Consider the following 12,068-nt stretch of genomic DNA (forward strand, 5'->3'; position numbering starts at 1 on the left):
ATAGCATGCCCATCTTCCCATCTCTGAGGCTGCCAATATCCGGCTGCCAGAAAGAGTATGTCTTACCGCAGCATAGAATATGGTCAAAAAAGCATGAGTTCACCTATTACAACCCTTGGCAGGGGAGGAAACCAGTGTTAACTGAGTCTCAAGCTTATGCCAGGTCCTCTCCGTCTTTCTTCCAACAACTCTCTGAGATGAATGTGATTATTCTCCCATTTTGCAGATGGGGACACCAAGTCTCGGAAAGGTTAAACTATTGCCCAAGCACAAAAGCAAGCCACTATGATGCGGATAGTTTCAGAATTTGAACGCCAGGGTCAAATTCTAAAGCCTGTAGGGGGTGTGCTTTCTGCTAGTGCACACTGCCTCAAGGAAGCTTTGCGATTAGCTTTAGGACCTGTGGCTTCAACTCAGCCAACCAGGTGAGCCAATCAGGGTTTGGTGGGGGAGGGGGAGCTACGCCTCAGCTCTGGGGTCCAGCTTTGCACTGTGCAGAGGGAAAAGGGTTGATGGCTCAGGAGAGCTCTCTGCCCTGGTCCCAGAAGGAGTGGATTAGCACTAAGAATCACAGGCTACATACAGCCAAGCCAACGAAAAGCTGGTGCTCTTTGTAGCTTTGTTGGTTGTTTTTAAGTGAAATATACATGCTGGCAGCTCCTTGGAGTTTGGTGGGGCTGAGGCCTCAGGATGGTGGAAACCCATCAGCTGGTCTGACCTATTTGCTGGACTGAGCGCCCTGCCCTCAGCAGCGGCTCTCGGGAGAAAAAGCCCCCCTCTCTTTGCTCGCCTTCCCCTGGGGACTGCCAGGCCAAGGGGCCCTGCAGCCCTCTGCACCCTCACCTCCACATTCAGGTCAGCTCCGGCATCCAGCAGCATCTGAACCATCGCCTCGTCCCCACGGACGCAGGCGTACATCAGGGGGGTCATGCCCTGCGGTGAGTTAGAAACCAGAGAACGGACAAGGTTTACCAGGTGGCTGTGTCACTTGATGATAACAAACGGAAAATCTTACTTTTGTTTAGGAGGCTATGTTTGTACTCAAAATCCAGCATTTAAAAAATAAAAACAAAACAAAAGCAACCCTATGACCATAAGGTCACAATCCTCTATATTTTGAAAACCAACATGGAGGCAAGAGCGGACCATCAATTGCCTTTTTTGCATTTATCGTTGCTTAAGTTGGAGGATTTTTGTCTGTCTGTCTCAGGGTGCAACAAACCTAAGAGTATTTGCTGAAGCAAAGGGTTGATGTCAACTTACAGCTCTTAGGAACTTTCTGGATTCTGCAGCCTCAACCCCTAAGCTATCTAATTGACAAACACCGTTTCCTTGACATTTTCTCCTTCTCAATAGAACAAGTGTCATCTTTACTCTGGACAAGATGCTGGTCGGGGTCAAGGGAAATCGGATGCCTCTGAGCATAGTGGTCCCATCACTGACATCTGGTTTGACATTATCATTTACAAGCAAAAGGCAAGCGAATGAGGAGTGGCTTTCAAATATTCCATATTTGCCCATGACTGCTGCTTATTACAAACAAAGTACCACAGCCTACAGAAGGAAGTCATGGATTTTTCAATCAACAGTGTTATGAAGGTGGCTATTTGGGGAAATATTCAAGTAAGAAGAGCCTTATCTCACACCATCTACTAAAATCATTTCCAGTTTGATTAGAGATATAGAGACAAAAGTAAAACCATAAAAGACATCTAGGCATAAAAGTAATAAAAGAAATCACAAAGGAAAATCATTACAGCATTGAGGACATAAAATGGAAAACATAAACAAAATTAAAAGGTAAGCAATAAATTGAGACACACTTGTCACATTATAATAAAGGGTTATGTGCCTAATATGCAAAGAGCTCTTCTGAGTAAAAAAGACAAACAGTAAGCTCCAGTGAAAAATAGGCAATAAGCAGATTAACAGGGAACACATATATAGTTGGAGGGTGTGTACAAGGAAACACGGTCTCGGAAAAAGTGATTTGAGATCAAAAACCTTAAGAAAAGTTGATGAGTTTGTATTTCCACTTTTAAGAATTTCCCTAATGAAATAACTAGGGATTTGAACAAAGATTTGTGTAAGTTTAGTTAACTCAGCATTATTGATATAAGTAATTATTATAAACAACCTAAAATATCCAGCAACTCAAGTGTGGTTAACTGAATAAATAATATGACTATTTTAAGTAGCCATTAAAAGGGGTTAAAAATATGAAATAATATTACAAATTGCCTTTTTAAAAAAATATTAAAAACAACAAGATATAATAAATTCCCATTTTAAAAAAAGATAGTATAAATTGGGTGTGTGTGCATTAGGGCTCCTGGGTGTTTCTCAAGAAAATTATTAGCTGCTATCCCTTCCCTGGAACTGGCTGCAGGAACTGCCCATGTGAGAAGCAGCTCCATCTGTTCCTTGTGACTTTCCATCTGGGGCTCAAACTGATGGGGTCTCCCTGATTGGCAGACCCACTGGCCTTTCACTGTTCCTCAGTGTCAGGGGCTTGGGGGCAGCTGTCTATCTCTGAGGTTCCTCCTAGGGGCTCCCAGAATGACTTCCGCATTTCTTAAACATACCCTGAAAGTCTGGTGAAAATCAGCCTTGACTTGTTCTGTGAGGCAGCAACAGGCCAGCAGAGAACTAATTTTAACCATGCTGGAAAAAGAACTTGAAGGACACATACTAAATATAAATATGATGGTTATCCGGGTGATGGCATTATTTACTTTCTGGAATAGGTCTATTTTTTCTCTATTTTCCATTTCAGCTGCAATGTTCACGTGCAACTTCTATAATGATGAACAAGGGTATTTTTATTTCAAAAACTAAAAAAAAAAAAAAAAAAAAAAAAAAAAATCCCACTAAAAAAAACCCCGTAAGTCACCAGTAGGGGGCGCCTCGACCCAGTGCCTGCTGTTTCCATCTTGCCATGTGGCTGTGCCGCTGGTGAAGGTGGGGGGGTGCGTGTTCAGACACCCAGAGGACCCTGTACCTGTTCGCTCATGGTGTTGATCCCATCGGGCCCCAGGAGAGACACCGCCTGCTTCACCAGGTCCGTCCGCCCACAGTTCAGCATCCGGAACCCCAGGTCCTGCTTAAACTTGGCTTCAATGGCCACTGCATCCAGTTTCCGAGAGGCGAAAAAGCAGTCGTCAGCCCTAAGGAAGGGAGAGATGGTCAGCAGCTTCCTCAGGGGGCTGTCCTGCAAGGCCACAAGAGTTAGGTAGCACCAGAACACTTTGCTTTTTCTGCCCATTGCCTGTTTCTAGGCTTCCGTTAAAATGTGCTCTTTTGTCCTTTATAACTGCGGCGGATCGGTCCTGAGCTCCGTGTTGCCACAGCGTCCTGAGCAAAGTATAACATTGGCTAATATTTCCTGACTGTTTACTAGGGGATAGGCACTATGCTACACTTGTTACACGAATTAATTCGTTTAATCCCACACAACCCCAAGAGGTAAGTGCTATCACTAGGCCTCTCTTCACCATGGGGAAACAGACTCAGATAAAGGACGTGCCCAAGGCCAGAGTCAGCAAGCAGTGATGCAGGCATGTGAACCACAGCAGTCTGGAGGGCCCATCTGGGTATCTGCTGTGTCACCCTGTCCCCCCCATCACAGTGAGAGGTTAGGGAAGGGTGGAGAGAAAAATCAACGATTCCAAAAGGTGATGCAAACTCCGCTTGTCCAGGATGTTACTTAGGTCTCACAGGGAACTCATCAATCGTTTACTGAATCAAATCTCCAAGCATTTATTGAGCACCTGTTTGTGACAAAGCTCTGCTCTAGGTACTGAAGACACAGAACTAAAGATGTCATTGTCCCTACCCTGGGCCCCCCCTGCCTGGCAGGGGAGAGGACACAGGTTCTGGTTGCCATAACCCCCTGTGGTAAATGCAGTGATTGAGGGATTGGAGACATGCACCAAATAGAGCCTAGGGGATACAGCAAGGCTTCCTGGGGGAGGTGACCCCTGAGCTGTGTCTTAAATACAAAGATGATAGGAGGAGAAAGGGCAGAAGAACGCTGAGCAGGGCTGGTGTGAGCAATAGTATAGAGCTGAGACGTGGCAGGTGAAGTGAGGGTAACGATGAAGGTTTCAGTTTCTGGAGCCTAAACTTGTAGGCAGAGTGCCAGAGCTGGGAGTGGGGCTAGATCACGGGGGAACCTGACTCAATTTTTAAGGCTCCAGACTATATCCTTAAATGCCATTGCAGGTTTTTAGGCAGGCAGGGGACTGGTATGATTGGATGGCCGACGCTGGGACAGAGTGGAGGATGGGTTTGTGGGAGCCACCCCTAGAGGTGGAAGCCATGTTAGCGCTAAATGGATGGAAGAAGTCACCAATGACAAACAGAAGTGACAAGGGGCTGAGTGAAGGCTGTGGTCACTGGGATGGAGCAGAGGTCGTGGATTCTGTCTTCTCTATGTGCAGGTGCCCATTTCTCAGATCATGGCCCCGAAGCTAGTGAACCACATGCTTGCATCAGCTGCAGGCAGTGCTGTCCCCGACCCGTTCCTATTCCTCCTCTTCCTGATTCAGGGAGTGGAAACCAAGGAAGGGAGCCAGATGTCCAGCATTCCTGCCTCTAATGAAGCCACTTAGTGGCATAAGGAAGGATTAAATGTGTGTGTGTGTGGGGGGGTGGTGGTGGTGGTGGTTACCTTCCTTCTTATCCTTGGAGGGAATGACAGGGACTATTGTTCCAGGAAGTTTATGGTACTAAGACTCCTGCTCAGCAGTAAGGCTAGGATCTGGGGAGAGCACCTGAAGAGTGAGCCACAAAGAGCCTCAGGAAGTGGGTGGAATGTGTGTGTACTTGACCCTTCACTGGGTTCCTGATATATCATTCATCTCTGCTGACAGAGGAGACTTGGCCGAAGGCTGTCCTGAAATAGCAACCCAGTGGTAGTAGGCAGGATGTGTTAAGCTCTCAGTAGGAGACAGGGCTTTGCTTCTGGCCACGAGGGGGAGCTGATGCAGTGAAGATACAGTCCGGGGAACCCTGGGCTTGGTGCTGATAGGGGGTCTAATCTGCATATATGCTTCAGCAACTGTGTGTCAAGTGAGGGTCCAAGAGCCTATGTGTATGAGAACCCAGGGAAGAAGTAAGAAAGGTATTTAGGGGCCCCTAGTTGACCAGGACCGTGTATGCCAAGATTAAAGATGGCCCCAATACTGTTGGAAAACTCTCCGGGAAGCCCAAGAGCTCCCCAGGTGGTGGGGGAGGGCTGAGGGACTCTGGGCATCAGCATCCAAGGTTACAACTTCTGGGGCACAGAAGGGGGGCTGTGCTCTAGGGCCCAGTTCATGGGGCTCTGGACTTGGGACTCTCAGAGCTAGGGCTCCAGATTCAGCAAATAAAAAATACTTCAGCAAATGGTACAAACCTATACTGAGGCATTATTCACTGTTTATCTGAAATTGAACTGTGTTTTCTGGGACAGGGCAGAGCCACTTGCCATGACCCTAAAGGGAGAGAGGGGAGACCATGGATCCTACCGTAGGGTAGATTGTACCTCTCTCCAGGGAAAGAGGTGAGACCTCTGGTGTGGCATGAGGCTTCACCTAAAGGACTGATGTTCCCTAGAAAATGGTGAAGGAAGAAGCTTCAGGCCAAATGGACAGGAGAGTGGGGGTGAGAGCAGTGGGAAGGTCCTGAGGCTTCCGGGGGGCGAGAGGGGGTCTGCACATGTACTGCCTGGGTGTGTGTGCACAAATCTGGGGAGGTATCACATTCGACTCCTTGTAAGGAGAACTCTCCTTCCCATAGGCTGCTATTTAATTCCGGGTGAGGCTGCTTTGTGAAATCAAGGGCCTCCTTCGCAGGAGCAAAGATGCTGTGAATCGTCATTGTCACCAAGTTTTGTAATTTCTTCTTTCCTATCTGCTATCCTCAATACTTGATTGATTCTCTCAAATAAGATTTTTTTTTTTCTGGAGTCAAGGTGAATTCCATGTGACTGGATAAATGTTACTGAGCACCTACTATGTGCAGGCACCATGCAAGGGGGCCAAGGAGGAGGGAGGGAGACGCAGACCTGGTCCCCTGTTCACTGAGCCCCCAGACTGCTGAACAGATTAATCACAAGAGCATCAGGAGAAGTGTTTGCCGGCGAGAGAGGTCCCTGATTTTAATTAGAAAGAGACACACGGCAAGAAAATTACTAAGATGATGAGGATAAAAACTGTTGTTATAGAAAGCTGACATTTCTTGAATACTGACTATTGGAATCTAAGCTCTTCCCATGTGTTAATTCATATGATTTTTACAACAAGCCCACAGTGTAGCTGCGAGTAGGAGCCCCTTTCCAGAGATGAGGACATCTCCCAGGTCACAGAGCCGGTAAGCAGCGAGGCAGGATTTCACCTGGCTGACCTGATGCGCCTCTGCGAGACCAGGCACTTCTCCATGGTGCTGGCGTGCCCCCAGAGGCAATGGCCTTGCTCCAGCGCATGTCTTTGATATCTCCGGACCCTCAGAATCAGTATATCCAAAAAGGAACTTTTTACTGACACATCTACCTGCCACCCTCTGAACTTGTCCCCAGCCATCCCATTTCCACAAGTGGCATCACTTCCCCCCTGCCCCAGATGCTCAGGCCAGAACCTTCTCTCACACCCTTACCCATTCCATCAGCTGTTGACTTTGCCATCCACACCAACCCCCCACACAATTCCAAATCCATCCACTTCTCTCCATCTCCACTGGCCAGACCCTGGCTCCAAACACCAGTATGTCTTGCCTAGATTATTTGCAGTAGCCTCCTAACTGGTCTTCCTGCTGTCACCATGCACACCTTCCATCCAAACTCGTTTCCTACCAGAGGAAGCTTCAGATATAAATAGGACCATGCTACGCCCCTGCTCCGGACCTTTCAGTGCCTTCCCGTGGAATGAGAACAGACTCCAGCTCCCCACGCAGGACCTACAGGGTCCCCCCCTGCTCACCAGCCTTTCCCTTCCTCTTCACTCTGCTCCAGCAACTCCCCTCTTCTGTCCCTTCAACAGGCCAAGATCTTTCCTCCTTGAGGACTTTGCTCCTGCTGTTTCCCTCTCCTTGGAATGCCCTTCCCCTGGATCTCTGCAGGGCCGGCCCCTTCTCACCCCTGAAGTATGAGCTTGAACGTCATGTCCAGAGCTGGTTTCTCTGACCAGTGCGCCCATCTCCAGGCCAGTTTCATCCATCCCCTTGTGAGCACCTCCCGGTGCCTATCCTATGCCGGAAGCACACAGCAGTAACTGATGGGTGAGCCATGCACACCACCCACCATTCATTCCTGAGGCCCCAGGAAACATCTGTTTATCAAGAATCCCTCTGTCATACGAAGTGAGTGATGGTCCTCGTTACTGAATTTTACCAGCCCAGGGAGGCAAACAGATAAGCAGGTGAGAAACATTTTCCATAAAACATGGTTTTGTGTTCAACTGCGTTTGTTAGAAAATTGAACTCCGCAAAATCTTAATTCCTGCAGCATTCCTGCAAGCACGGCTCAGAGCTCCATTTACCAGCTCTGGAAAGTCTCTGGAGGATCTGCCACCGAGGACCAACGGGTCCCCTGTGGCCTGGACAAATGAGCGTGCCCTCCTAAGTGCAGGACTTACTTATGTAGAAATCTATTAAGCCAGCTACCTGGGGCTTCATCAGAAGGTGATCAAATCGGTGCTTTTCCCTTCCAGTGGCTTTCAGAGAGGCCATAAAAAAATCAGATCAATTTCAGTAAGAGGTCAGCTCCTGAGGTGGTCAATTTCTCTGATTTCTCAAGGGTCCCGGCCCCAAGAGACTGGCTCAAAAGCTTCCACCACTTCAGGAAGATGTTTTCCAGGAGGCCTACAGGCCTGAGGTACAGTGAGGGCCAGCGCTGCCTTTCCTCCAGCGGGAAGGAGCTGGTGCATTCTGCTGACCTCTCGATGTGCTCTGAGTGACAAACACAAGCTGGTAGGGCTCCAGGCCCATTTTATTCATTTGTTAATTTTTAAAGCTAGCATAGAAGTTATGAGCATAATCTCTGGTTCCCAGCTCTGCTATTGAGAGGCTTTGTGATCTTGGGGCAAGTGACTTAACCTCTTTGTTGTTCAGTTTTCTCATCTGTAAAATGAGTTCAATCATAAAACCTTCCTACTAAGATCGTGAGTGCAGATTAAATGAGATAATCCATGTACAGGGCTTAGAAGAGTACAGAGTTTAGCACATAGCTCTCAATAAGTGTTAAAGATTTCGTATCGTAATCGTTATTATAAATGACAAAGCTAGGTGCAAACTGTTTGGAGAGAATGTATTCTATTTAGAAGAAGCAAATACAGAGACACAGAGACTAAAGAACATTACAAGGCCCTGGCCCATGCGGCTCAGTTCGTTGGGCGTTATCCTGCAAAACGAAAGGTCGCTGGTTCCAGTCCTGGTCTGGGCACATGCCTGGGTTGCAGGTTCGGTCCCCAGTCAGGGTGTGGACAAGAGGCAACCAACCGATTGATGTTTCTCTCTCACATTGATGTTTCTCTCCCTCTCTTCCTCCCCTCCCCCCTCTCTAAAATCAACAGAAGAAAGAAGTTAAAAATAAATGAACATTGTAGTAAAAGCGCTTCTCAAGATCTCCAATTAGACACCGTGTCTAACACATTCCACCAGGGTAAAGGCGGGTTTTTTCCTGGTGGGGAGACCCTGGCCCTCAGGGGGTTTCGTAAGCACACTAAGTGATGACAGAGGTTGCGGAGGGAGGGGAATGGGAGTCACGCTTGATGAAAGCAGTTTCTGGAAGAGTCCAACAAGCACAAAAGGGCAGAGCCTCTCAGGGTTCGGAGGGCTGCCCAGCCAGGCTTCCAGCCCCTCTTCCTCCCCCGCACCCCTCCACAGGACCAATCCTGACTCCACTGGCGCCAGACACCGGCAGCTCCCCAGCTCCCTGCTCACTGACTCCACTTGACGGTAGCGAGGGCGCAGGCTCGGCAGCCAGACCGCCTGGCTTCATCACTCGGGCAACGCTGTACAGGTTACTTAATCTCACTTATTTTTCTCACATGTGAAATAGCAACACTAACATTACATGTTTGACTTATTTAACAGACACTTAGCATTTACTGTGTACCAGGCATATTATGAGTTTTTTATAGATATTGTTTGATTCTCGTGATAACTCTATGAAGAGGGCATTATTATTATTAACCTATTGTACAGATAAGGAGAACGGGGCACAGAGAGGTTAATGAACCTGCTCATTGTCACACAGCTAATAAGTAGGAGTCAGGATTTGAACCGAGGTGGTCTGGCTCTCCAGAGTGTGTCCCGCTAACTGCTCTGCATAGCCCAGTTCTCAGTGATGTGCTGGCAATTTCTGGGCTTCAAAGGGATTCCTCACACATGGCTCCGGATCTGTGCCCCCAAAGGCCTAAACAGTTCCCACACCACGACCTTCCTCATCAGTGATAAAAAGCTGCCCTTTTTGGCAGGCTCATTAGGTGCCAGGCACTCTGCCAAGTGCTCAATTTCCCGCATTTCAAGTGGTCCTCTCCTTGAAGGAGCTGCTGTTGTTATTATTACTCCCATTCTGTTGGCAAGGAAAGTGCGGCTCAGGCCTGCGTGTCTGACACCAGAGCCTGTGCACCCCAGAGCAGAGAGAGCCGAGTCCCAGACCAGAGTTCCCATCCCCGTCTGGCTTCTTACTTGCTACCTCGGGAAAGTACTGGTAACTTAACCTCTCTGAGCTTCTGTATAGTTTCTCTGCAAAACACAGATGACAACAGTCATACTGACTGTCCGTATCTGTGAGAGGATTAAAGCAGATCCTACATTGGAACCACTCAGCACAGTGTGATAATTGCCCAATACATGAAATGCATACTTATTGCTATACCATTATTTTCTAATTGTAGGTCCTCTTCTCAGGGATTTAATCAGGCCATCTGGGAGTCCCCTTCCCCCGCCCCCCCCCCCCCCTTTTTCAACCACACACACTGTGAGTCCCCAGCAGTCTTTCTTGTTCCCAAGCAGTTCTGGAGATGGGCCCTCTCTGCTGTTGTTCCCACTGCTCCTCACATCCCTTTCCATTTGTTTCTGGTCTCGTTCATCCGGGTCTCACCAGCAGGCTGGCAACTTGGGACAGAGCAACTTCCAAGGCCCCTTGCAGGGACAGCTGCTGTGGGTCAGCCAGGGGGGCAGTGTAGGGGAGCGGCCACTTGCCCTACTCACAAAGAAGATGCTGGAGCCCACCGCCACAGGACGTAGGCTGAGGTGCTTGGCTGTCGTGGGGATGGCTAGGAGGGGAAGCAGCCCCACTCTGCTGCCTGGGCCCTTGCGACCCATGATTTGGTTTCCCAAGGCTAGTGGGCAGATTAGTTGCCTTGGAACAGAATAAAGATGTTAGCGATGATCAGAGACATAGAAGTATTTACAGTTTCCCTAACACACTATAGAATAATAATAATAATAATAATAATAATAATAATAATAATAATAATAATAATAATGCATGACACCTATCAATAGCTTTCCATGTGCCAAGCATTTCCCATGGAATAGCCCACCTTATCCTCAGAAGAACCCCATGCACTGGGCCCTGTTCTCTTCATTTCACAGATGAAGAACCTGAGGCATGGAGGTTACATCACTTGCCCACGGTCACACAGCTCACAGGCGGTGGGGCTGGCATTCAATCCAGACAGGCTGACTCCTGGGCCCATGCTCCCATCTTCCTTAGACCTTCATAGGAACCCCAAAAGGCAAGCTTCAGCACCCACACTTCACAGATGAGGAAACAGAGCCTGAGAGGGATTAAGTAGCTTGCCCTAAAGTCGCTGGGTTCCTTCTCCTTCCATTTCAACCCAGACCTGTCTCCTCTCAAAGTCCAGGCTTAAGTATAAGACTTGGGTTTGTGTGTATTCCCACATTGTCCCTGCCCAATTCCACAGAACCTCATGTTATCAAATGTCTGCTACATGCCACACACTGGGGACACAGAGAAGCCAACGGGATGAGGGTTCTGCCCTAAAGAAGCTCAGAGGCAAAGGGAAGTGCCACGATGTATTAATTCCCACACAGGAGCGCCAGCTGCAGGCCAGGCCCCAGGTCAGCTCTGGAGTCCAGCACCCAGTGAGCCCGACATGGGCGTCGCCCTCCTGGGCTGTCGTGGAGAAGGATATTAAGCAACCTGGTTGGCTACGTAGGTGACTCAGTAATTGAAAATGCAGGTGCCCAGGGGAGAAAAATGAGAGTACAACGCTAACTCCCAACAGTACTTAAGGATCAAGTTGCCAGCCTCCCATATCTCTCTGTGGGCAGACTGGAGAGATTTATGATATCCAGCAGCAGACACAAATTCTGATTTCATGTATCTGGGTACTCAAGAAACTCACCGAAGGACGGCAGGAAAACCACTGGTGTGGACGTATAAGCCAACACAGCCTATTCCCTCGCAGCATAACCCTGGGCAAGTCCCCCCATCTCTCTCTAGGCTCCCACTTTCTCATCTATAAAGTGGGACAGCAGCACCCATGTGTTGAGGTTTTAGTGAGGTAACGCATATGAATTTTTTCTTGCTACACTGGAGGCACTCTTTGAAGGTGGCATGAACCTAGAGAATATGGGGGGTGTGGTACTGGCATAGACCGGATTTCTAGAAGATGGGGACCTGTGTGAGTCATCTGAAATGCAGGAGAAATGTTACAGGCAGGCAACACCCCCACTACCTCTTCAGGGACTTGGGGTAACATTGTGTTGGCTGAGAAACAACACTTAAACCAGGGATGGAAAGCAGGCTCCTTGGGGGCCAAGTCTGATCCCCTGGTATGGCTGATTGAAGTACAGTGTTAAGGAGGATTCTGAGGCCATCTCCAAACCTTGCCAGGAAGGAGGAACCCTACAGAACAGGGGCCTACAGAACAGGTCTGAAAGCCACCGGGTAAGGTAGGAGAAGGGCCAGCGGTTCGTCGTGGCTTACCTCCCATTAGCTGTGTGACCTTGGCTAAGTTCACACTTCCAAGGACAGCTTCAGTTTCCTCAACTATAAAATGGGGGTGTTGGCTCATCAAGCACGGACCATCTCAGAGTTTGTGACGTGCTTTCTG

The 12,068-nt window shown here is 48.5% G+C and overlaps 1 protein-coding gene across 1 annotated transcript in view; it reads right to left on the reverse strand.

Annotated features, from left to right (window-relative positions):
• The window catches only part of ABTB3 (ankyrin repeat and BTB domain containing 3), a 270,479-nt gene that overhangs the window by 35,144 nt on the left and 223,267 nt on the right, over nucleotides 1-12,068 (reverse strand). Inside the window, exons 5-6 of the mRNA XM_090272559.1 lie at nucleotides 3,002-3,167; nucleotides 844-933 (exon numbers count right to left, since the gene is read on the reverse strand). Of these exons, the coding sequence (XP_090128685.1) occupies nucleotides 844-933; nucleotides 3,002-3,167 (256 nt within the window). The remainder of the gene's footprint in view (nucleotides 1-843; nucleotides 934-3,001; nucleotides 3,168-12,068) is intronic.

Source organism: Furipterus horrens, unplaced genomic scaffold (genome assembly GCF_987537825.1).
Source record: "Furipterus horrens unplaced genomic scaffold, mFurHor1.1.pri manual_scaffold_4, whole genome shotgun sequence".
Lineage (NCBI taxonomy): Eukaryota > Metazoa > Chordata > Mammalia > Chiroptera > Furipteridae > Furipterus > Furipterus horrens.